General features: G+C 37.1%; 1 protein-coding gene and 1 long non-coding RNA gene across 2 annotated transcripts in view; both read left to right on the forward strand.

Moving 5' to 3' along the window:
- LOC107968867 (uncharacterized) overlaps positions 1 to 27,888 on the forward strand; it is a 443,383-nt gene that overhangs the window by 325,989 nt on the left and 89,506 nt on the right. The window lies entirely within an intron of this gene.
- Positions 6,990 to 7,688, forward strand: LOC107968739 (small ribosomal subunit protein eS27-like). Its single transcript, XM_054668442.2, has one exon. It carries the CDS (start codon positions 6,990 to 6,992, stop codon positions 7,242 to 7,244), a length of 255 nt encoding a protein of 84 aa, XP_054524417.1. The 3' UTR covers positions 7,245 to 7,688.

Consider the following 27,888-nt stretch of genomic DNA (forward strand, 5'->3'; position numbering starts at 1 on the left):
CTGCTCCTCTGTCTCTTCCCACCCTCTGCCTTCAAGTAGATCCCACTGTCTGTTGTTTCCTTCTTTGTGTTCATAAGTTCTCAGTATTTAGCTCTCCCTTATAAGTGAGAACATGCAGTATTTGGTTTTCTGTTCCTGCATTAGTTTGCTAAGGATAATGGCCTCCATCTCCATTCCATGTACCTGCAAAGGATGTGATCTTGTTCTTTTTTACGGACAAGCAGGGATTCTTTGATTAAGCAGCAAGACAGTGTGTATGCTGTCTACAAGAAATGCACTTAGGCTGGGTGCAGTGGCTCATGCCTGTAATCCTAGCATTTTGGGAGGCCGAGGTGGGTGGATCCCCTGAGGTCACGAGTTCAAGACCAGCTTGGCCAACATGGTGAAACCCCATCTCTACTAAAAATACGAAAAATATTAGCCAGGCATGGTGGCATGCACCTCCCAGCTTCTTGGGAGGCTGAGGCAGGAGAAACACTGGAATCTGGGAGACGGAATTTGCAGTGAGCTGAGATTGCACCACTGCAGCCTGGGCACAGAGTGAGATTCTGTCTCCAAAAAAAACCAAAAAACAAAAAACAAAAAAACAGAAAAAGAAATGCATTTTAAATATAAAGAAGTGAATAGGTTAATAGTAAAAGAATGAAAAAATATATCTTGCTTATACTAACCATAAAAATCAGGAGTGATTATATATAATCAGACAAAGCAGCTTTCAGAGAAAAGATTCTTACTAGGGAAAAAGATCATTTCATAATGATAAATGGATCAGTTTATCAAGAAGACAACAATTCTAAGTCTTCATGCACCTAATAATAGATCTTCAACATGCATAGCACAAGAAATGGATAGTACTGCAAGTGTAGACAGACAAATCCACAATTTTAGTCATAGATACTAATACTGCTCAAATAGTTGATAGGATAATAGACAGAAATTTGGTAAAGAAGACTAAAAAATATTAAGATAAAAATTTTACACAAATATATTTATAGATTCAATGCATTCTCAATAGAAGTTCCAGCAGACTTTCTGTGTATGTGTGTGTGTGTGTGTGTATGTGTATAAATAGACAAATTGATTCTAAAATTCATGTGGAAATGTAAAGGACCTGGAATAGCCCAGACTGCTTTGAAAAAAAAGTAAAGTTGGAGGACTTGCATGACCTAATTTAAGACAATGTAATGCTGTATCATCAAGATAACATAGAGATTGTGGTTATGGTTTCCTGGGTGTGTACTTATGTCAAAACTAATCACATTGTATACTTTAAATGTGTGCAGTCTATTGTATATCAATTATACCTCAATCAAACTGTTAAAAATGATTATTGCTAAGAAATAATGAATTTCAAGTAATATCAATAATTCAAGAAAAAAAACACGAGAAAGTGACAGAGCTACACTTCTACTCTTAGCACAAGCAAGGTTAGAAACAACAAGCCAATAAAGTCAAACACTAAGTAGGCTGAAAAAAAATAAATTGATATGTAGATTGAAGACACAGTTATTTTTTTGAAGACACAGTTATTAATATATCACATTCTACTTGTTTTGCCTTGATATATTGATTAAAGCTTGTATGAAATGACCACCTGTTTCAAGATATTTAAAAATTATACATCCAAAACACCAAGTGAATCCTATGCAATTGATAAATGAGTATCAAGACTTATTTTGCAAGATAATCAGGCTCTCCTCCCCCCGACACCCCATTTAAAGATTTTTGTGCTTTGAGGGATAGCTTGTTTAGCTATGTTGGCCACTAAAACCTAGTCTTGAAGTGAGCTGGACTAAGAATCAGACTTAGATTAAAATCACAGTGATACTATCTTTAGTGATAGTAACAAGGATAATTGTTCTATCAATTCATAAAATGTTTTAAAAATATGGCTTATTTCATCCTTATTTTTGAAAATCTCTTGATGTATTTATCATGTATATTATGTGAGTAGAGTTGTATATACATAAAATTTATAAATGAGTATGCATATTCTAAGGAAGAATCCAAAGTAAAAACAAGTCTCTTGGGAACATTCATGAAGCATGCAAACTGTCCAAGTGAATGCTGCTGAATTCAGAGAATTTATGAGTGTGTTTCTTGCAATTCACCCTGCAGGGCTAGTTCAAGTTTGAGCTTAATAATATAGGAACTTAATAGCCCTGAAAAATACAGCATTTGGACGTGTTCTATTTTGTGTTTTATAGAAATGTTGTTGAGATGCTTGACCTACAATACAACTATTTATACTAAACCCGAAAAGACTTCAAAGTGAGAAAAATACTGGAAATTTTATCTAGTCCTACTGAATGGTGAGGGACATGCAGAATGTGGAATTAAGATCATGCCTGTATCTTTCCAATCAGTAGATTTATTAGGAGAAGCAAAAGCTTGAAAAGAGTCAAAGAACAATAGCCACACACCCGGAGCTTACTAAAACCTCCCTAAATCAGTTAAATAGCAAATTTATTGCAGTTTTTGTTGTGATTGAGGAAATATTTTGATTCATTATTTAAAAAAATCAAAATACACAACTGTATTATAATTATGTTTTCAAGTGTGTGTGCCAAATATTTTGATATCTGCCTTTCTAGTTTTATTTTTAAACAGCAGTTGCCTTTGACATATGGAATTATATATTATGATTATGCTTTTAAAATCTATATACTTTATGAAAATTTTATGTGATCATGTGTTTTCTTAAATATCAGAAAAATGTTCACAGATAAACATATAAGGGAAACTTTATATATCATTTCATATTTTTCACTTTTTATAAAATAAATATATTTTCTTCAATATGATTTTAATTTTATAACTTTTCTGAGTTTTTTAATATAAAAATTCAGAAATTAAGTCTTTTGCTAACTTTGTATACTTGATCTTTGATTTCAAATATAGAAACTAACATTATAGTACATTGATAGTGAGATGTATAATATACTCTTTGCATCTCTACAGGTAAGTTGTTTCAATTGCCATATTTTCCTCATTATAAAACATTTTCATATGTAATATAGAAGGCATAACTTGTACTCTCTTTTCTGTCCTTTACTCTCTTTTAAAAATTGTTATATTAGTATGACCAGACATTTCTCAAAAGAAGACATACAAGCAGCTAACAAATATATGAAAAAATGATTAGTATCATTAATTGTCAGAGAGATGAAAATCAAACCCACAGTGAGATTCTATCTGACACCTCTCAGAATGACTATTACTAAAACTTCAGAAAATAACATGTGTTGGCGAGGTTGTGGATAAAAGAGAACACATACATTGTTGGTGGGAATATAAATTAGTTTTGCCCCTGTGGAAAATAACTTGGAGATTTCTCAAAAAACTAAAGATAGAATTACCATTCAACCCAGCAGTCCCCTTCCTGGGTATATACCCAAAGGAAAACAAATCATTCTACCAAAAAGATACCTCCACTCATATGTTTATTGCAGCACTATTCACATTAGCAAAGACATGGAATCAGCCCAGGTGTCCATCAGCAGTGAACTGGTAAACTGGATAAAGAAAATGTGATACATATACACCATGAAATACTACACAGCCATAAAAAGAAATCATGTCCTTTGCAGTAACATGGATGGAGCTGAAGGCCATTATCCTAAGAAAATTAAAGCAGAGGCAGAAAACCAAATACCACATGTTCTTAGTTATAAATGGGAGCTAAACGTTGGGTACACATGGACACAAAGATGAGAACAATGAACACTGTAGATTCCAAAAGGCAGGAGGGAGGAGGAAGCCAAGGGTTGCAAAAACTACCTATATGCATTTATTAGCATAAAGTTGTTTATAATATTCCCTTATCTATAGAATCTGTAGTGATTTCACTTCTCTCACTCCTGAGACTGGTAATATTAATAATTTGTTCTCTGTCTCGCTCTCTTTCTTGCACGAGTGCGTGTGTGTATGTGTGTGTGTGTGTGTAAAATGTCTGGCTAGAAGTTTATCAATATTTTTGGAAAATATAAAGAACTAGATTTTGGTCTCATTGTTTTTCTCTTATTTTTCTGTTTCTATTTCATTTACTTCCACTTTCATCTTCATTATTTCTTCTTCTACGTTTCAGTTTAATTTGCTGTTCTAATTTTTCAAAATAGATGCTAAGATAATTCATTTGAGGCTTCCTTCTTCTACTCCTCCTGCTCTTTATTTTTGAAATAGGTCTTCAGTGCTATAAATTTTGTCCCAATTACTGCTTTAGAAGCATTCCTCAAAGTTTGATATGTTGTGATTTTATTTTCATTGAATTAAAACAATTTATAATTTTTATTAGTTTCTTCTTTGACATGGGTTATTTATGAGGATGTTATTTTATTTCTACATATTTTTAGATTTTTCCAGAGATATTTCTGTTGTTGATTTTATTTTAATTTCATTGTGTTCAGAGAACATACTTTATCTGACCTGAATTCTTTCACATTTATTGAGACTTATGTTATGACCCAGAGTATAATCTGTCTTTGTAAATGTTTCATATGCACTTGAAAAAAACGTGTATTTTGTTGTTGTTGGGAGGAGCGTCCTAAAAATGTCAATTAGGTCAAGACATTTGTTTATAATTTTCAAGTCTTCCATCCTTAATGATATTCTGTCTACTTTTTCTATCAATTATAGCTGGCTATAATTGTGGTTGTCTACTTCTACTTGCAGTCCTGTCTCTTTTTTTTTGCTTCATATATTGTTAACCTCTATTATCAGTTACTTAAATGTTTAGGATTTTAAAAATCTTTTGCTTGGCACATAATGGACAAAGCTTTTCCATGTATCTTAGCAAGATACATGGAAAGATACGTGCAAAATGTAACAAAATGTAACATAGCATAATCTACTTGGATATGTCTTCATTTCATATGCTCCATCGTGCACTTCTTTTTGTTTTACAAGGCAATATTGGAGATATGATTGTTCCTCTTCCTACAAGTATTAGCCTGACTAATGTTAAACTTACGTTCTGTTTCTGGTATTATGTGTCTATTACTTTCTAGGTGTCCAACATTTAAATTCAATGCTCAATCATCAAAATCAAAGATATTTTATGTAATCAATTTCAAGGGTATTTTATATGGCAGTTAAACTCTACACATGTAGTTTCAACACTATACAGACTCCATTGAAGAGATGACAATGTCGGTAATGATGACCAAGTTTGTGCATGTGTAGGCAATGTCAATTATGCATTGATTGCTATCTAAATGATACTAAGCATAAGACATATACCTTGATGTTTAAATGTGAAAAAATTTATTTTAAGTCTATGAAATATGGTTCATGCCAGATAGGAGTATTGTATTCTATATAGTGATGGATGAATCAGTCAAGTTACTGTCCCCATAGAGCTTATGTTCTAGTGTGTATAGGCCAATATGAAATAAGCACAAAATAAATGAGACAATTCTTACCCATGGTATATACTAAGAAGAAAAGAAAGAGCAATGCAGTAGTAGATTAAAGGGGTAGGGTGAAGGTGCTATTAATTGGGTTGTCAGTGAAGGCCTTTCTGAGGATGTCATGAGTGACATGAATGACACTGAGACCTGAATAGGGAGAGGAAGCCGTTGGGGATGACATTGGGGAAGAGCATTTGAAGCAGAGGGAGCAACAAGTAGAAGGGCTCTTGATCAGGCATGAGCTTGGTGCTGGAGAAACATAAAGAAAATTAGCATGGCTGGAGTTTAGTGAGTAAGAATGGTAGCAGGTGAAGGTAGAGAAGTGGGTTGTGAGGCTGTTTTTGCTTTAGTTTCTCTAAAGTTGAACCAGAAGATTAAGTATTCTTTTAGAAAAACACATTAGACACATTACTGCACGTGGATGTGTTTCATTTCAACCCTGTGTGGGGACTAAAAAAAGAAGGAAATAAGCCGAGCCTCCCAGGGTGCTTAGCATCTGTACTACATGCAATTTAGCACTTGGATATATGTTTCCATGTGTTACTTGCAAATTGTATAATCTGTTTTAGCCTTGTCACTCTGAGGGGAAAGGGCCATGTTATATTGGTTCAATTAGTATGATATGGCTTCTCAAGGGATAGTTATGGCTTGGGTGAGGCAGGGGGTAGAAGAGGGTTGATGCAAAATCAGCATGTTTCCTGGCAATTACATTAACCAGTTAGCACTTAAAAGGAGCATAATTGGAACATCTTTCTGGAGGGCAATCTTGAAATACGTATCAACCAATCCAAGTTTTTTTTTTAATGCTTTTATTTTGAAAAGTATATGAAAGAAATGATCAGGGCAAAGATGCTTCAACAGGGATGTTCATTGAACTGCTTTTTTTGTAATAGCAAAAAAGTTGTCAACAAGTTAACGTTGGAAAACAGAGTTACTATAAAATATTATTTAGTATTAAATTTGTGAGGTAGATTTACGCTTTTTGACATAAATTGTGTCTAAAGTATTTTAAATGTAAAATATGGGCAGAAGCAGAGTATAATTCCACCTTTGAGAAACAATAAGTTTGTTTATATGAGAAAAGAAAAAGAAAAAATATCTGGCCATCTACAAATATCAAAACTGCGGTTGTTTCTTTGTAGTGGGGCTATACATAGGCTTCTTTTTATCTTTACAGATGTTTATATTGTCTGAGCATTTTACAATGATATACATTTTGTACATAAGATTATTAGAAAAAAATTCTATTTCTATGTTGAAAAATAACACAAGGCAAGCTGCTTGTTGAGCAGGAGTTGAGTTAAAGGGTAAAACAGTTTATGAGGTAATGCCAAGAACCCACTTGGGGCATATCCAGAAGAAAGTGGTTCTGGCATTACACTTGACACATAATAGAAAACAAATGGTGAGTGGTTGTTATGGGTTGAACTGTGTCCCCTACAAAATCCGTATGTTGAAGTCCCAACCCATAGTATCTCAGAATGTAACCATAGTTGGAAATATCGGATGCCGAGCGCAGATCGCGTGCAGCTCGCTAGCGGTGTTGGCTGAGAGGTCTAGAAGGGCTAGACTTGCTAGAGGATGACTTTGGCTAGAGATTTACTACCTCCGTCCTTGGAAGAGGAAAAGAAAAAACATAAAAAGAAACGGCTAGTGCAAAGTCCACATTCTTACTATATGCATGTAAAATGTCCAGGTTGCTACAAGATTACCACGGTTTTCAGCCATGCTCAGAGAGTGGTTCTTTGTGTAGGTTGTTTAACAGTGTTGTGCCAGCCTACAGGAGGAAAGGCCAGCCTCACAGAAGGGTATTCATTTAGAGGAAAGCAACACTAATGATCCACACAGCTTCCTGAATTCGTGTTATCTTTCAGAAAGCCTTATCATAAGTTCCATAATTTGAATTAATCTACCAAGATAATGTAATTACATTTGGTTTTGTAAGGTATACAACAGTGATCTCCCATTTTGATGTCAGGCTTTCAATAAAGTTTTGGTTATGGGGAAAAAAAAAAGAAATATCACCTTTACAGAGGCAATTAAGTTAAAACGAGGCAGGTAGGGTGGGTCCTGCTTCTAGTATGGATGTGCACAAAAGGAGGAAAGTCCATGTGAGGACACAGTGAGAAGGCAGCCATCTGCAAGCCAAGGAGAGAGGCTTCAGGAGAATCCAAACCTACTGACACCTGGATCTTGGACTCGTAGCCTTCAGAACTGTGAGACAGTGAATTTCTGTTGTTTAAGCCACCCAGTTCATGGTATTCTGTATGGCAGCCTTAACAGACTCATACAGTGGTCAAAAAATGATGGCTGCTATTATTAAGAAGAGTTATTCAACACTAGGCACTGCACTAAGGACTTTACATGCATTATCTTATTTCTTCATCACATACTCTTATGAATTAGATTCTATGATTCATACATATTTTGCAAAAAAAGTAACTGAGGCTTAAGGGTCTTAACTAATTCATTGCATAGCTAGCAATGTGGCAGAGCTAGGTTTTGAATGTTGGTTGTCTGATGCTGTAACTTCTGCCCTTAGGCGCTGCACTAATATTAGCATGACTTTGTGACAGTACACAAAGTTAGGATCCAAGAAAGTTAACATGGCAACACCAATAAAATGGCACATGATTTCACTCTAGGTAATAAATGTATACAATATTTATATCTTTTTTTGTTGAATTGAAAAACCCTTCCTCTTTATTACAAGGTAAAGAGATTTCATGATATTTTATTTGTTTGGTTGTGAACTACTAGGGGTATAATCCCATATAACTCAGTGGGAAGAGTAGTTGAGTTACTAGAACTGGGACCAGGTCTCTTGGAAACTAAATAGAGACAAAGAACAAATAAAGGAAGCTGTCATTTGGAATTTGAAACCCTTAAATATTCAGTGCCCCATTACAGTTTGCTTGGCTCTTATCTTCGGGATGCTCTGTCATAAACTCTTCAAGTCAATCTTCCGAGGAAGGTCTTACCGTCAGTGAAGAAACTTAGCTTCTGAGAGATGAAGCAACTTTTCTGAACTCACAGGTCTGGTCAGTGTTTTTTATCTCCAAAGTCAGACTGGGAGTGTGGACATACATCTTCTTGCTCCCCGGCCATGCGTGAAGAAGACGGCCGTGTTTATCCAGGGAATTAACCCTTTCTCTGTTACCATTAATTTCTACTTATTTTATGTTCACTCTTTAGAAGATATTCTGCATTTGACTGTATAGAGGAAAGTCTGAGTTCCTGGCCCCTCAAAACTTTGAACTTCAGATAACTGAAACTTGGAAAGTTTACTTTCCAGAAATAACTTACTGGAGACTAATTTGGAGAAAATAGGGAATCCCTCTTGTAATTCAAGAGCTTAATAACACCAAGATTGAATCATTTAGTGAATGCTTGCAGTGTGCCAGGAACCATGAAATGCACTTTCCCGTTAAACATGAGGCATGTATTTCTCCAGCTTCTGGGAGGGTTGGCTGCTAACAGCTCAGAGCTGAGCCTCTCTCTAGGAATTTCCTTTAACCAAGTGGGTGGCCCTTATCCAATGACTAGTTGATTAGGGTACAAAAGAAACAGTATAGCTCTAGAGAGCCATGCAGAGATCCCCCTAGAGTTGGCTGGGGCTTCTCTATGGGTTATCTTCTCCCTCTGTCCAGTCCTTGTTCCTCTAACTGCCTTCTAATACACCTCCTGCACTTGAATCTCCACCTTAAAGTCTAGTTCCTAGCAAACCTGATGTAAGTCAGAAGCCAAATAAAATTTCATCCATCTATCCATCCATCCATCCATCCATCCATCCATCCATCCATCCATCCATCCATCTATCTGTCCGTCACTCCCTTGACTTATTTACCAGATACTATTAAACACCTGTGATTTGCCAGGCAATATTCAAGGTCTTAAGGGTATAGTGGAATTCCTGCAATTCCTGAAAGCAAGATCTCTGTTCTTATAGAGTTTCTTACTGTTTCTATGTTTAAAAAGTGCTTTAAGCTAGGAGAAAGGCTTAGCACCATATCATTATTAAATGTTCTGTAGTTGTTATCTTCTGATTAAATGATAAAAAAATTACCCCAGTCAGTATAAATCCTGATTTGGGTTACATCATCTCCCACCCTGAATTACTAAATAGGATCTTCCTAGGTGTTTCCTAACTAAAATCCCTTCATCTCAGTCTGCCCTGACTTTTCTCTTCTTCAAAAGCACGTCTGATAATTTAAAGCATTCTCCTTAGCTACCTAATACAATGCAGTTTTCACAGAGTGGCAAGCAGGCTCTTTATAAACTGGTTCCATTCAATTTTTTCAGCTTAAACTCTGATTACTGGTCTACTATAACCCAACTTCTTTCCATTAGACCCCACTGATACCTCTTTTCCTTCTCTGTATAGAATAATTGCTATGATCATATTATTTCCTGTTCTTGAGACTTTCTACATTATTTTCTCTTTCTGAGAGGCCACTCTGTCTCCCAGGTCATCTGCAGTGTCCCCATCAACATTTCTATTTACTCATCTTCTGGCTTGAATATCACCTTTTAAGTTTTTATCGTTAACTATCCCCCAAATATCAACTGAACATGGTAGGACCATTTCTTTCTCTTCCATTCTCCCGTGATATTTTGTGTAGCCATCCTTTGTACATGTTACCACTTTGCATTGCAGCTACTTGTTTGTGTCCTTCTCCCTTAATCAACTGTTACATCCTTGAGTGCAATGACTATGCCTTGTTAATTTTTTTTTTTTCCAGACGGAGTCTTGCTCTGTCGCCCAGGCTGGAGTGCAGTGGTGTCATTTCAGCTCGCTGCAACCTCCGCCTCCCAGGTTCAAGCGATTCTCCTGGCTCAACCTCCTGAGTAGCTGGGATTACAGGCACGTGCCACCATGCCTAGCTAATTTTTGTATTCTTAGTAGAGATGGGGTTTCACCATGTTGGTCAGACTGGTCTCGAATTCTTGACCTCATGATCCACCTGTCTTGACCTCCGAAAGTGCTGAGATTACAGGCATGAGCCACCGCGCCCAGCGTTAATTTTTATATCTGTAGAACTTTACAATATGTATACAGCAAAAACTGGATATATTGCAGTTGAATGCATTTCTCATTCATCCAATTCACTATTGGAGATACAAAATTAGCATTTCATTCCACGGAATTTCTTTTAAACGATGAAAGTAATATTTTCATATTAGTTCCTCTAGGGTAAATTTCAACTGAGGAGAAATGGATACACGTTGGTGTTAGCTCTTTTCCTTTATTTAAATGATCTATTTCTTTGTTTTGGCTGCTATTTACCGTTGTCTTGTTGCAATGACTTAGTTCATAATGCAAATCTCTTCAGTCAATAGATACGCTTGAAATAGTTAGCTTGTGGTATGCTGTTTGAATAATTTTTCATCACATTCAGCCGTCCATCTGCATACCAAGCACTGTGGAAGGGATGTGGGGGCTTCTGTTGGGAGAGGGGAACGACAGGAGAAGAAAAATTATAATGAAGACAAGGAGAAGGAAAATCTGGAAATCTTTTCCAGTTTGGCAGTGGCAATCATGGGTACCATAAGTAGTAACAGTTTAATTTTAATTTTTAAGACTGGTTGTTTTCCCTGAAGACCTGCAGATATGCAATAGGTACTGACTGGTATGTAAAAGTAGAAATGGCATTAGCTTTATCCCTTCACTCCTTCCCTTCTACTTCCCCTTTCACTCATAATTAGGCACCTTGTGGATCATTAAATCTACTGTGATCCCCCTGTCTCCCCACATTGCACCTGCCTCTCCATGTCCTCCCCTACATCATGCCCCTGAAATGCTCCTATTTAGTGTCCAAATGTCACCTCTTCCATCAACCTTCTCAGACTCCCCACAAAGCAGAACCATTTGTTTTTTTATTTTGTAATCTTATGTTAGTTTGTCTGTCCCAATATTTTTATTCAGGTAACGACATCTAATTATTTGTTTGTATGCCTGTCTCTCCTTTACAATCATTGGCTCCAAAGAGAGGATGTCTTACCTTGGCATTCTTAGCAGTTCCATAGGAATGGAATAAAACGGTTGCTAGGTATATATGCACAGAATAAATGATTAAATGATTCAGAAGAAATACTTACTGAGGGTTTTTTTGCATATTACCTAACACAAGTCTTCTAAAATGTCCAACCATTTCAACGATAATTAGTCTCATTGAAGAATGTTATGAAATGGTTAGTACATGGAAAAAGTACATTATAATTAGAAATACCATGTATGTTTTTCTGTTTGTTTCTCTTCTGCCAAGAAATAAAAGCATTTTTATAATTTAAGCCAGAAAACTTTATTTTTGGATGTAAGTGGATATCATTAGATGTGGCATAAACCTTTTCATATGTTGAGCATTTCAGAAACTAGAGCTTATATGTAACTTAAAATGTCAATGATGAAAACTTCATGGAATCTAATTCTTCATGGAAATAAATGGTCCAAGTGTGCACAGTAGTCAGAATGTGAGGATTGCATCAGATAGTATGTGTTATGTGATATATATTATATTTTGTGTATATTTAATGAGTTTTGTGATTGATCATTATTGTCCCACCATGTCCATTACTTCTTTAAAAATATTGGCCAATGGCTAGTTTAACCTTGTGTATACCTGCTCATTCTAAAGTCTTTCTCTTGTTACTTTTCAGTATTATGAGTTTTTTATTTTGAGGAGGAAAGAACATGTTGATCAAACTTCTAAATAATCTCCTCCCCTGAACCATTTGCAAAATATAAAATGTATGTCAGTGGCCCATATCAGCTATACATGTTGAATGATATGGGTGAATTAGCTTTCCCTTAAACAAAAGTTCTGTACTCACCAATTGTACTATTTAAAATTCAGTTTCCAGACTAGCTTACAAAAGTTCTGTACTCACCAATTGTACTATTTACAATTCAGTTTCCAGACTAGCTTCTGCTAAAGTGGAAAACCATTTCTGTCTAATCTCTTTCACTGAGTTAAAAAACAAACAGAACTTTCTGAATATTTTAAATGGTGGCTTTGAAGAATAAGGTCTGGTTATTGAAACAGAAATCCCCTAGAACTCACCAGAACATAGGGCACTGAAACTGGAAGAAATGTAATTCTGATGTATGGTTGTACTTTGAGGCAAGCTGAACTCAAGAGGTGTTTGGGGAATTGTAAACCAAAACGTTCCGTCTTGAGTATTCAGTCAGGGTTAATGGAAGGAAAAGTGTCAGAGTCCCAGCTAAGGCAGCTGGTCCCTAAGGTCTGCTGTAGGTTACAGTGTCATCTGCTTGGGTCTCTTAGGAGGTATGCAATTGACAGGGTGATAAGAAGCAAACTGGAGAGAGAAACAAGCTGTAGACTAAGAAACAGCACCAACAAGCTGATTTGGCTCAAATGCAATACTCTATCTTGAAAATATCACGATACTATCACTGGTGTGTGTGTGTGTATGTGTGTGAGTGAGAGAGTGAGATTATGTATTTACAATTTTGTTTTCCCAATAGACAGTGAATTCTTGGAGGGCCAACTTTTGTATCTTTAGTGACAAGGACAATGGGACACACATGTCCCTACTCTCTGACACCTCCCAAACATGCAAATATGTAGGAAAAGAATTAGTTTCTTGCCTTTAATCCTACATTGATTTGACAGGCACTCAACTAATTATTGCAGAAGAAACACAAGGAGGGAGGAAGGAAGGAAACTTTATTCTGAATCTTGACTTTTCCAATAATCTTGACTTAATCTTGCCTTTTTGTTGGGCAAGTCAATTCTTATATCTCAGATTCTTCATCTGCAAAATGGTTAGGCAAGGCTAGATCCATTTCATAAGCATTTTCCAGAATTAATATTTTATGGTTCCATTGAAATCTATAAGTATGAAAAGAAATAAAATTATAAAATGAATTTGCTGGGGAAGTACTTTATCCAATCCAATGTTGAGGAAGTAAGTGGTACTAATATCTGCTGCCATTTTCAAGCTTACTTATTATCAGTCTTTAGTGAAACACATGGGCTGCCCTGAAGCTCGTGTCACTGGGCTGTCAGAGGGGAGTGAAACTGAGGAGGACAATTCAGAGAAAGTTACTTCTTCGGTTTCAAAGAAAACTCAAATGATGTCCAGCCTAGGTACCTTCCTTTTCAACAATGCCAGCACTTTTTAGGGGATAAAGAACTGCTTATGGAGGGCTTTCAGAATCACAGAGAATAGTCATGTGACACAGGGCAAATTTTAAAGAACAGGGCCTGGTTTTAATATTTCTGAGAAAATGTCTAAAGTCTGTATAAGCTGTAGGAACTATACAGAAGCTGAGAATATTGATGATGATGATTATTATTATTACAGATGTTCTTTATTATTATAATTACTTCATCTTTTAAGAGAAGATGCCCAACCCATTATCATTATTCTCTGACAGAAGCTCATAAAAAATTTTACTAATGCATTATTAATACATTTTAAAATCTTGTGATAAACTCAATTTCATGTAGGAAGAGATGATGCTAAAGTAGATAGCACAGGAATTTTGGGGCCATATATACATATGAAATAAACACCAACTCAATCTTTTAGTGTATATGACATGTTGGCAAATCAATAAACATCTCTGTCCCTATGTGTTTGTTAATACAAATAAAAGAAAAAATACACACACAGAAAATAAATATCTATGAACCTCAGTTTACTCTGTGTAAGTTTGTCTTCGTATTTCAATATCAGTGCATCTTGGAGGATTAACCGAGAAAACACATGGTCACCTTCTAGTAGAGTGTTGAGAACAAAGCAGACATTTGGTTTTGCACCCCAAATGTATTGAAATACCCATTATTTCCCAACAATAAAATAAGAAAACACAATCTCTGTCTTTATGAATATTACTGTTTAGTTAATTCCTTTAAACTTCCCATGTTTCTGAATTAACAGAGAACAAATACTCAAGGGAATATGTATGAGGATGATGAATATTGACAAGGGTAGCATGGACTTGCCAGTCAAGAACAATGGTCTCTGTTCTAGGGTACAGGCAAAAAAAAAAAAAAAAAATCCAATGGCAAAAAAGAACCCAATGCCAAAAGGGGCTAACATGATTGAAGAGCAGCCTAAGTCAATCTTCATACTTTGGTGGCAATAATTATATTTGCAAATAACAAAGTTAATTATTTGAATATAGCCTGTTACTAGACTCAGTTATTTAAAGATCACAGGGGGTGGAGCCAAGATGGCCAAATAGGAACAGCTCCAGTCTACAGCTCCCAGCATGAGCGACGCAGAAGACGGGTGATTTCTGCATTTTCAACTGAGGTACTGGGTTCATCTCACTGGGGAGTGTCGGACAGGGGGTGCAGGGCAGTGGGCACAGTGCACCGAGCGTGAGCCAAAGCAGGGTGAGGCATTGCCTCACCTGGGAAGCACAAGGGATCAGGGAATTCCCTTTCCTAGTCAAAGAAAGGGGTGACAGACGGCACCTGGAAAATTGGGTCACTCCCACCCTAATACTGCGCTTTTCCAATGATCTTAGCAAACGGCACACCAGGAGATTATATCTCGCACCTGGCTCAGAAGGTCCTACGCCCACAGAGCCTTGCTCATTGCTAGCACAGCAGTCTGAGATCAAACTGCAAGGAGGCAGTGAGGCTGGAGGAGGGGCGCCTGCCATTGCCGAGGCTTGAGTAGGTAAACAAAGCGGCTGGGAGGCTTGAACTGGGTGGAACCCACTGCAGCTCAAGGAGGCCTGCCTGCCTCTGTGGACTCCACCTCTTGGGGCAGGGCATAGCTAAACAAAAGGCAGCAGAAACCTCTGCAGACTTAAATGTCCCTGTCTGACAGCTTTGAAGAGAGTACTGGTTCTCCCAGCATGCAGCTTGAGATCTGAGAATGGACAGACTCCCTCCTCAAGTGGGTCCCTGACCCCCGAGTAGCCTAACTGGGAGGCATCCCCCAGTAGGGGCAGTCTGACACCTCACACAGCTGGGTACTCCTCTGAGACAATACTTCCAGAGGAATGATTAGGCAGCAACATTTGCTGTTCACCACTATCCGCTGTTCTGCAGCCTCTGCTGCTGACACCCAAGCAAACGGTCTGGAGTGGACGTCCAGCAAACTCCAACAGACCTGCAGCTGAGGGTCCTGTCTGTTAGCAGGAAAACTAACAAACAGAAAGGACATCCACACCAAAACCCCATCTGTACGTCACCATCATCAAAGACCAAACGTAGATAAAACCACAAAGATAGGAAAAAAACAGAGCAGAAAAACTGGAAACTCTAAAAATCAGAGCACCTCTCCTCCTCCAAAGGAACGCAGCTCCTCACCAGCAATGGAACAAAGCTGGACGGAGAATGACTTTGACGAATTGAGAGAAGAAGGCTTCAGACGATTAAACTACTCCAAGCTAAAGGAGGAAGTTTGAACCCATGGCAAAGAAGTTAAAAACCTTGAAAAAAAATTAGATGAATGGGTAACTAGAATAACCAATGCAGGGAAGTCCTTAAAGGACCTGATGGAGCTGAAAACCATGGCATGAGAACTACGTGACAAATGCCAAGCCTCAGTAGCCAATTCGATCAACTGGAAGAAAGGGTATCAGTGATGGAAGATCAAATGAATAAAATGAAACGAGAAGAGTTTAGAGAAAAAAAAAAAAGAAATGAACAAAGCCTCCAAGAAATATGGGACTATGTGAAAAGACCAAATCTACATCTGATTGGTGTACCTGAAAGTGACGGGGAGAATGGAACCAAGTTGGAAATCACTCTGCAGGATATTATCCAGGAGAACTTCCCCAATCTAGCAAGGCAGGCCAACATTCAAATTCAGGAAATACAGAGAACGCCACAAAGATACTCCTCGAGAAGAGCAACTCCAAGACACATAATTGTCAGATTCACCAAAGTTGAAATGAAGGAAAAAATGTTAAGGGCAGCCAGAGAGAAAGGTCAGGTTACCCACAAGGGGAAGCCCATCAGAATAACAGCTGATCTCTCGGCAGAAACTCTACAAGCCAGAAGAGAGTGGGGGCCAATATTCAACATTCTTAAAGAATTTTCAACCCAGAATTTCATATCCAGCCAAACTAAGCTTCATAAGTGAAGGAGAAATGAAATCCTTTACAGACAAGCAAATGTTGAGAGATTTTGTCACCACCAGGCCTGCCCTAGAAGAGCTCCTAAAGGAAGCACTAAACATGGAAAGGAACAACCAGTACCAGCCACTGCAAAAATATGCCAAATTGTAAAGACCACCAAGGCTAGGAAAAAACTGTATCAACTAACGAGCAAAATAACCAGCTAACATCCTAATGACAGGATCAAATTCACACATAAGAATATTAACCTTAAATGTAAATGGGCTAAATGCTCCAATTAAAAGGCACAGACTGGCAAATTGGATAAAGAGTCAAGACCCATCAGTGTGCTGTATTCAGGAAACCCATCTCATGTGCAGAGACACACATAGGCTCAAAATAAAGGGATGGAGGAAGATCTACCAAGCAAATGGAAAACAAAAAAGGCAGGGGTTGCAATCCTAGTCTCTGATAAAACAGACTTTAAACCAACAAAGATCAAAAGAGACAAAGAAGGCCATTACATAATGGTAAAGGGATCAATTCAACAAGAAGAGATAACTATCCTAAATGTATATGCACCCAATACAGGAGCACCCAGACTCATAAAGCAAATCCTTAGAGACCTACGAAGAGACTTAGACTCCCACACAATAATAAGGGGAGACTTTAACACCCCACTGTCAACATTAGACAGATCCACGAGACAGAAAGTTAACAAGCATATCCAGGAATTGAACTCAGCTCTGCACCAAGCGGACCTAATAGACATCTACAGAACTCTCCACCCCAAATCAACAGAATATACATTCTTTTCAGCACCACACCACATCTATTCCAAAATTGACCACATAGTTGAAAGTAAAGCGCTCCTCAGCAAATGTAAAAGAACAGAAATTATAACAAACTGTCTGTCAGACCACAGTGCAATCAAACTAGAACTCAGGATTAAGAAACTCACTCAAAACCACTCAACTACATGGAAACTGAACAACCTGCTCCTGAATGACTATTGGGTACATAACGACATGAAGGCAGAAATAAAGATGTTCTTTGAAACCAATGAGAACAAAGACACAACATACCAGAATCTCTAGGACACATTCAAAGCAGTGTGTAGAGGGAAATTTATAGCACTAAATGCCCACAAGAGAAAGCAGGAAAGGTCTAAAATTGACACCCTAACATCACAATTAAAAGAACTAGAGAACCAAGAGCAAACACATTCAAAAGCTAGCAGAAGGCAAGAAATAACTAAGAGCAGAATAGAAGGAAATAGAGACACAAAAAACCCTTCAAAAAATCAATGAATCCAGGAGCTGGATTTTTGAAAAGATCAACAAAATTGATAGACAGCTAGCAAGACTAATAAGAAAAGAGAGAAGAATCAAATAGACACAATAAAAAATGATAAAGGCGATATCACCACCGATCCTACAGAAATACAAACTACCATCAGAGAATACTATAAACACCTCTATGAAAATAAACTAGAAAATCTAGAAGAAATGGATAAATTCCTTGACACATACACTCTCCCAAGACTAACCCAGGGAGAAGTTGAATCTCTGAATAGACAAATAACAGGCTCTGAAATTGAGGCAATAATTAATAGCTTACCAACCAAAAAAAGTCCAGGACCAGATGGATTCACAGCCGAATTCTACCAGAGGTACAAGGAGGAGCTGGTACCATTACTTCTGAAACTATTCCAATTAATAGAAAAAGAGGGAATCAGCCTTAACTCATTTTATGAGGCCAACATCATCCTGATACGAAAGCCTGCAGAGCCACAACAAAAAAAGAGAATTTTAGACCAATATCCCTGATGAACATCGATGCAAAAATCCTCAATAAAATACTGGCAAACCGAATCCAGCAGCACTTCAAAAAGCTTATCTGCCATGATCAAGTGGGCTTCATCCCTGGGATGCAAGGCTGGTTCAACATATGAATATCAATAAACGTAATCCAGCATATAAACAGAACCAAAGACAAAAACCACATGATTATCTCAATAGATGCAGAAAAGGCCTTTGACAAAATTCAACAGCCCTTCATGCTAAAAACTCTCAATAAATTAGGTATTGATGGGACTTATCTCAAAATAATCAGAGCTATCTATGACATACCCACAGCCAATATCATACTGAATGGGCAAAAACTGGAAGCATTCCCTTTGAAAACTGGCACAAGACCAGGATGCCCTCTCTTACCACTCCTATTCAACATGGTGTTGGAAGTTCTGGCCAGGGCAGTCATGCAGGAGAAAGAAATAAAGGGTATTCAATTAGCAAAAGAGGAAGTCGAATTGTCCCTATTTGCAGATGACAAGATTGTATATCTAGAAAATGCCATCGTCTCAGCCCAAAATCTCCTTAATCTGATAAGCAACTTCAGCAAAGCCTCAGGATACAAAATCAATGTGCAAAAATCACAGGCATTCTTATACACCAATAACAGACAAACAGAGAGCCAAATCATGAGTGAACTCCCATTCACAATTGCTTCAAAGAGAATAAAATACCTAGGAATCCACCTTACAAGGGATGTGAAGGACCTCTTCAAGGAGAACTACAAACCACTGCTCAATGAAATAAAAGAGGATACAAACAAATGGAAGAACATTCCATGCTCATGGATAGGAAGAATCAATATCGTGAAAATGGCCTTACTGCCCAAGGTAATTTACAGATTCAATGCCATCCCCATCAAGCTACCAATGACTTTCTTCACAGAATTGGAAAAAACTTCTTTAAAGTTCATATGGAACCAAAAAAGAGCCCACATTACCAAGTCAATCCTAAGCCAAAAGAACAAAGCTGGAGGCATCACACTACCTGACTTCAAACTATACTACAAGGCTACAGTAACCAAAACATCATGGTACTGGTACCAAAACAGAGATATAGACCAATGGAACAGAACAGAGCCCTCAGAAATAATGCCACATATCTACAACTATCTGATCTTTGACCAACCTGACAAAAAGAAGAAATGGGGAAAGGAGTCCCTATTTAATAAATGGTGCTGGGAAAACTGGCTAGCCATATGTAGAAAGCTGAAACTGGATCCCTTCTTTACACCTTATACAAAAATTAATTCAAGATGGATGAAAGACTTAAATGTTTGACCTAAAACCATAAAAACCCTAGAAGAAAACCTAGGCAATACCATTTAGGAAATAGGCATGGGCAAGGACTTCATGTCTAAAACACCAAAAGCAATGGCAACAAAAGCCAAAATTGACAAATGGGATCTAATTAAACTAAAGAGCTTCTACACAGCAAAAGAAACTACCATCAGAGTGAACAGGCAACCTAGAGAATGGGAGAAAATTTTTGCAATCTACTACTCATCTGACAAAGGGCTAATATCCAGAATCTACAGTGAACTCAAACAAATTTACAACAAAAAAACAACCTCATCAACAAGTGGATGAAGGATATGAACAGACACTTCTCAAAAGAAGACATTTATACAACCAAAAGACACATGAAAAAATGCTCATCATCACTGGCCATCAGAGAAATGCAAATCAAAACCACAATGAGATACCATCTCACACCAGTTAGAATGGTGATCATTAAAAGTCAGGAAACAACAGGTGCTGGAGAGGATGTGGAGGAATAGGAACACTTTTACCCTGTTGGTGGGATTGTAAACTAGTTCAACCATTGGGGAAGTCAGTGTGGCAATTCCTCAGGGATCTAGAGCTAGAATTACCATTTGACCCAGCCATCCCATTACTGGGTATATACCCAAAGGATTATAAATCATGCTGTTATAAAGACACATGCCCACGTATGTTTATTGCAGCACTAGTCACAATAGCAAAGACTTCGAACCAACCCAGATGTCCAACAGTGATAGACTGGATTAAGAAAATGTGGCACATGTACACCATGGAATACTATGCAGCCATAAAAAAGGATGAGTTCATGTCCTTTGTAGGGACATGGATGAAGCTGGAAACCATCATTCTCAGCAAACTATCGCAAGGACAAAAAACCAAACACCGCATGTTGTCACTCATACATAGGTGGGAATTGAACAATGAGAACCCATGGACACAGGAAGGGGAACATCACACACCAGGGCCCTTTTTGGGGTTGCGGGAGTGGGGAGGGATAGCATTAGGAGATATACCTAATGTAAATGAAGAGTTAATGGGTGCAGCACACCAACATGGCACATGTATACATATGTAACAAACCTGCACATTGTGCACATGTACCCTAAAACTTAAAGTATAATTAAAAAAAAAAAAAAAGAAAAAAAGATCGCAAGCATTCCCAAAAAATCTCTGTAACTTTTTCATGCCTTGTTTGAAGCCTTAATTCCAGGAGGAACCCAGCACTTGTTGAGCATCTTAAGGTTGTGTTTGTTCATTTAACTGTCTCAGCATATTTATTTGAAAGTAGCATTTGTAAGCATCCCCATTGTATAGATGACGAAATTTGAGAAATTAAAAATTTTTCTCAGGGTCAAACATTTAATATGTGTCTCACATGGAATTGAACTCAGGTCTATTAGGTTGATGCAATTACTTTTGCACCAACCAACCTAATAGTTGGCCTAAAAAAGTTATCCCACTGCCCTTTGTTAAAAAATATCGAGGAAGAAAGGAAAAAAATAAGTGGAATGAAATATTTGAGGGATGGAGTAAAGAGCAGAGAAATTCCTTGTACCTTTAGGATGACAATATGCACAATTTATCTTCTCAAATATGGTATGTAAGTAATGGGGAACAAGTTGTCTGTCCAATAATAATGAACTCCTCACAAATCCAAAAATTTTCACCAGCTGCTGAGTAAAATAATCAATTGGTCACTGCTCATTTAAGTTGTTATATGTTTTTTTTACTTGAATTCATTTTTTCTCTAAATTATTTTCGGAGTTGACATTCTGTTATTTGCACAAAATATCTCAGTAGAAGATCTTTGGCATTTTCCTTAGTATTGACAATAGTTTGTGTAATTATGTGTAGGTGTTTCTGAATGCTTTGAAAACTGATTTGAATGGCTAATTTAGCCACATAAAGGATGAGAAAGTTTCTGTGTCATGATTGTATAAGTGTGAGTGTGTGTTTTCTCAACTGTTTAAATAATTCTATCATGAATAAAATGGCGGGGGCCTCTCTTAAGGCCTATATATCATCTATCAAAACAAGAGATGAGTCAAATGTAAAGAAGGTAAAGAATATAACTCAAGCAGGGAGGAGAGGGTAAGAAGCAGGCAGGACAAATAGCTAATGCATGCGGGGCTTAATACCTAGGTGACAGGTTGATAGGTACAGCAAACCACCATGGCCCATGTTTACCTAGGTAACAAACCTGCACGTTCTGCACATGTAGCCTGGAACTTAAAGTAAAATAAAATTAAAATATATATATATAACTCAAGCCTGCTGTCTTCATTCAGGAAAGGAAGGAAGGGAAAATATCCTAGGAATTCTGTCTTCTTGGAGATAGGAAATTGTCTGGAGATATACTGGTAGAAATCTCTAGAAATACAGCTTCCTAGAAATTCTTCCTTCCTTGCAGATTTCTGGCACAAGTAAGGCATACAAATATACTATTACTGGTTGGAGATTTAGTCCCAATCACACATTTCAACTTCCTTTGGAGGACTCTTTTTACCTGGACAAGTTATACCTCCATATCGCACCATAGCTAAAACACATACCACAGCTCTTATCACTCAAGTATGAGCAGACCCAAGAGAGGAAAGGGGAAAAACAGTTCAAAATGTGGCGGTTTAAATATGACTTAGGTGGCTCTCATTATCCCCACTGTAATTAGCAACATGTGTTAAAAGAGAGTACTTAGTGGGTATGCTTGATATTTTCACTGCTGTGAAATCTCCAGCCTCTTAATCTGTGACATGTTAAATTGCTCTTGAGTTTGACCAGTTCAGATCAGCATCCTTCTTTAAAATGTAGGAAAGAGGAATGGGATCAAGAAGAGCCTAGAGCTTCTTTTAAAGCTTTTATATCTTATAGGATTTTTGTTAGGAGAAAATATGGTAGGTGAACGAATGCATATTAAACAGCCCACTGTATGGCATTTGTGACACCTTGTAAACAAATTGTTATTAAAACTCCTAGCCTATTATTAGCCTAATTATAATTATTCCTTAAATATAAAGTACATAATACAGGACTAACAGAATAAATAAGCCAGCCAGAATTTTAATTAGTTTCATGATGTTGCTACACTATAGGAGAAATTATAGCATATAAAATTTTAAAAATAAGATGTTAAAATATATAAATAAGAATATATGGTATTAATGTTGTTCTTAATATTAAGTATTCAGCAAATATCCTAAAACTCAATGCTATTGTTCTTTTTTTTATTATTATACTTTAAGTTTTAGGGTACATGTGCACAACATGCAGGTTTGTTACATAAATGCTATTGATTAGATACATCTGTTCACTTAGAAATCCATGGGAACTGATATAGTTTGGATATTTGCTCCACCCAAATCTCATGTTGAAATGTAATCCCTGATGTTGGAGGTGGGGTCTGGTAGGAGGTGATTGGCTCGTGGGGGTGGGTTTCTCATAAATGGTTTAACACCATCCCTTTGATGCTTTCCTCCCAGTAGTGATTGAGTTCTCATGAGATTTGGCTGTTTAAAAGTGTGTGGCATCTCCCATCTCCTCTTGCTCCTGTTTCCATGTGACCTGCCTGCTCTCACTTTGCCTTCTGCCCTAATTGTAAGCTTCCTGAAGCCTCCCCAGAAGCCAAGCAGACATTGCCACTATGCTTCCTGCAAAGCTTGCGGAACTGTAAGCCAATTAAATATATTTTCTTTATAAATTACCCAGCCTCAGGTATTTCTTTATAGCAATGCATGAACAGCCAAACACAGGAACCAACTCTCCCATAACATTGCCTCAATTAGAACATAGCTGCCTCACTTCTGTTCTCCATCAAAGCTAGACCAGTTAGATGTAATGTTTCAGGCATTGGCTCCTGTATACAAAACTGCATACAGTTGTTCCTCCATAGCCATGGGTTCCATATACATGCATTCAACAAACTATGGATCTAAAATATTTGAGGGAAAAAACTGTATCTGTGCTAAATGTGTACAGACATTTTCTCTTGTCATTATTCCCTAAACAGTACAATATAAGGCAATTTTCATAGCATTTCCATTATATTAGGTATTATAAGTAATCTACAGATGGTTAAAAGTATATAGGGGGATGTGCATAGGTTATATGCAAATACTATGTCATTTTATAGCAGAGACTTGAGCATCTGCAGATTTTGGTGTCTGCAAGGATCTTGGAACCAATCCTCCATGGACACTGTGGGATGATTGCATCTGTCTTTCTCTCTCTATATTCTGTTTCCCGTGAAACTGTGTTGAGAACAAAACCAATGATCAAAATCACTTTTAAATAACATTTCCTCAATCATTCAGAGATTTTTGGTAAAAACTGAGTTTTTGTTAGTCATTTAAAAAATGCTCTAAAACTACCCAAACTATATTTTTTATAACTTTTTAAAAATGGGTGCATTTAAGTCTGGTAGCTAAGGTATAATCTCTTCATTTTCTCATAATCAATTTAGGCGATCTATCTGCTGAAATAAATAAAAACATAAACTTACTCAGAAATTAAAGACAGGCTTGTGTTGCTCATGCTCCATGGGCCCTGTCTTTAAATATATTAAAGTTGTGCAAATAATCATTTTTGTCCTCATAGTCAAGTGATCCATATTTGATTAAGCATTAAATCACAATTGAATTTATTTTTTTCCTGTGCTATCCCACTCTTGCTTCAAATTTCTGTGATTTGTATTGAACTTGTATCATGTATTTTACTTGTACAATCCTATAATTTTCCTTTTTATTTGTTCACACTTCATTGTTGGCATAAGAGAAAATTTGACCCCATCAATTTTCTTTCTATGCCTCAATTTTAATGACTGTATGCTTTAAAGAGTAAATTCTAAAATTTTAATGTTTTTCTCTTCTATTGCCTGAAAGCTGTCATTCAGATAGGAGCAAAACATTGTATTTTAAACAAATAAGGATGTTCCAATGTGTATATGATAGTGTAATGTGATGTGGTGTGACAACTATACCTTAATGCAGAAAATACTATCTATTATAACTCTAAATGGGAAAATTAGTCTTCATTCTGAGAGTAACCATATGCAAAATGCTCAATGGGATATTCCAGAATCTTTGTGATTTGGGTAAAAACTTTGACTCTTGATCTGACACATCTTTATGTATCAGCTTTGATAGCAAGTGCATTAACAAATTGTAATTTGACAACTTCTTCCTCAGTATATTTTTGGAAAACCTTAAGATGGCTTACTCTCTTGGAGACTGCAAGGTCAAAACCGTGGGAGACATCTGTTCTGTACTTGTTGAGGAGATATCCGTTGAATTCTGATGCTTCTCTCCATCAGAACAAAGAAAACAGTGCTTTTAGGGCCTCACAAGTGGTGACTTATTAGGGGCTTTCTAAAAATGAACAGCTGCTAATTTTCTAATAACTGGAAATGAGGATATAAAGGTATTTTTCAGGGGTGAGATTCAAGGCCTTCAGGAGCATCACTCCAAGAACTCACACACATGCACGTGATTGTCCTCTGTCTTTACTTCTTGTTTCTCTTGCTTGGTTCTGTGGAGAACTTGCTGCCAGCCTTTGGATGCAGACCTTATTCAATTGGGGCAAATCCCATTATGACACTTAAACTTGGTGTTTCTTTTGATAAATGCTTAGCTTTGGCATCCGCCAATATTCCTCAGAGGTCCAATCACCGGTGTACTTTTTATCCTATTACTTAAGTATTGGTGATGACCACTTGTAACTGGAAGGGGTAAATGTGTTTCTCACATATTACAGAGTTTCATGCACATGGAAGTTTGAAGCAAAAAAAAAAAAAAGAGTGCATTAATCAAGATTCTCCAGAGAAACAGGAGCAATAAGAGATACATAGAAATATAGAGAGATAGAGAATATCTGTCTATTCATCCATCTATTCATTCATCTATTATCCATCCATCCATCTATTTATCTATCTATCTATCTATCTATCTATCTATCTATCTATCTCTATCCATCCGTCCATCTATCATCTGTCTATCTAATCTATTTAACTATCTTTATTATACAGAATTTCTTCACATGATTATGGAGGCTGACAAGTCCCAAGACTCACAGTCGGCAAGCTGGACACCCAAGAAAGCTGGTGCTGCACATATTACCAGTGATGTAGTTTTAGTCTGAATCTGAAGGCGTGAGAACCAGGACAGTTGATGGTGTAAATTCCAGTCCGAGGTCAGGAGAAGCCTAATGTTCTAGCCTAACATCTTGCAGCTTTTTTGTTCTATGCAAGTTTTAAAGTAATTGGATGGGACCCAGCCACATTAGGGAGGCCAATCTGCTTTACTCAGTCTACCAATTCAAATCTAATCTTATCCAGAAACACCCTCGTAGACACATCCACAGTAATATTTGACCAAATATCTCAGCACTCAAAGGCTTAGGCAAGTCGATATGTAAAATTAATGATCACAAGGAGGGAGAATGGGTTCAACAGGTATTTAAAAGTATTCATAATAGAAAAGTATTTATTGTGTTTATTTATGTGGCAGGCAGTATTCTGAGTGCTGTTATTGTATCTCAGTTAAAACACTAGTTAGGTAAGAAAAGCGTCACCTCTGTGAGGTGGTTACTATTATTGTCCTCATTTAGCAGATGAGAAAACAGAGGCAGAGAAAAATTTACATGATTTGCTGGCACGCATGCAACTGATAAGTATCTGAACTGGGATTCGAACCCAAACTAACTCAGAGTTTAAGCTCTTAACTGCCATTCTAGAGTCCTCCTTGGGGACAGGTGATTGTAGGTAGGAAAAAGAAATATGGGGAGAGGCATGCTGAATTGAAAAAAAAAACCTCTCTAAATGAAACTGAGAACCACATCTTCTAGTACTAATTATAGGTAGAGCACTCTGCTGAATATTTTGCAAACATTATCCAATTTAATAATAAAAACCATACTGGACATGAGAAGCCATTATATCCATTTTACAGAAAAGAAAAATGAGCTGGGTTGGAATTGCAGCTGGGACATTTTTGATACTGTGATCTTAGATACATTCATCTGTCAGACTCCAGCTGATTCCAAACTCCTTGTTCATTCTATTAGGTTGTGCTATAAGAAAAAATTCTGTAAGCTTTAAAAGTGGTAAGTCAACTCAAGGCACAGCCAATAAGCATTTATATGACTGTACATTATTTACCTAACTCTGCAGAGGGAGCCAGATATCCTTTAGTGTAGTAACGAAGAATGGCTCCTGCATATCCCCAGCAATTCTCAGGAAAAGGTGGGTATTATATTCTCTTAAATAGAGAGGCGTTTTTTTCTTAGTCCTATTACTGGCAGCTTCTAAATTTAATAACAAAATGCTCACCTACAAATAAGAAGAATAAAAGCTTAACTTGTCACAGGGGGAAAAAAGTTCTATGATGTAACAGACCCAGGAATAAGTGATATTCTTGGGAAGGTCACTGCCTGAGGCTGCTTGATAAACTCCAGCCCTTTCCTGTATCCACTGTTTAATGTTTAAGCTTTGGATGCTAAGAGTGGTTATAATAAACTGTCCAACAGTTTCTCACTTAGACTTCCCAAGAAGGTGACAAAATAAAATCAATGGAAAGCTGTCAAAAGAGAGGCTCATCACTGAAGTATATTTTGCTCAATCACCCATTTGAAACCAAGTATTTCCTTTAATCAACTCTTTTGAGAATTTAGCCAATGGAACACCAAGAGCCTCCAACGATCGTTTCCCATCTACATTCTTTTTAAGAAAAATGCAGGCAAATTCCTGAATCGACCTTGTTCTGATAAGTCTCCTTGAGGTAAGGTCGTCATGATTCTCACCCACATTTTTCCACTGTCTTGTCAGATGAATCCGTGAAATTCACAGATTAACCTAAGTCCCTCACTCAGACATTCTAAATGCACCAAATGTTCAAGTGTAACAAAAAATTACACATCTGGTAATTCTGCGTGTTATTTATAGCCTTTCTGATAGAGGCATAATTGATTCAGAAATGTAATTTACAGCTTGGCATCTCCGTTTCAAAGCCTCAATTCTATGACATCCACCAAGAGAGTAATCTCACTTTTGTGAGGAAGCAAACATACTAATTGTAAAGAATTTTTGTATGATAGTCTCACGCTTTTGCATAAAGTTTTTCTTGCTCCTTGTTTTTCATTTGCAAAGTGGGCAATATTCATGTCAGCCACACACTTTTAATTCTACAGAATGGTTTATGAAGGCATAAATGGAGCATAAAGTTGATCAACAAACCCTAGGGTGATGGCAAATGGCTAAGGCAAGTTTCTCTTGCCCTCTAGTTTTAATTGCAACCCTCATAAGAAAACAC

The sequence above is a fragment of the Pan troglodytes genome, chromosome 18 (assembly GCF_028858775.2).
Source record: "Pan troglodytes isolate AG18354 chromosome 18, NHGRI_mPanTro3-v2.0_pri, whole genome shotgun sequence".
NCBI classification, from domain to species: domain Eukaryota; kingdom Metazoa; phylum Chordata; class Mammalia; order Primates; family Hominidae; genus Pan; species Pan troglodytes.

Excerpts from the sequence above, each read along its gene's own strand:
- LOC107968739 (XM_054668442.2), top strand. The coding sequence starts at position 6,990 with ATGACTTTGGCTAGAGATTTACTACCTCCGTCCTTGGAAGAGGAAAAG.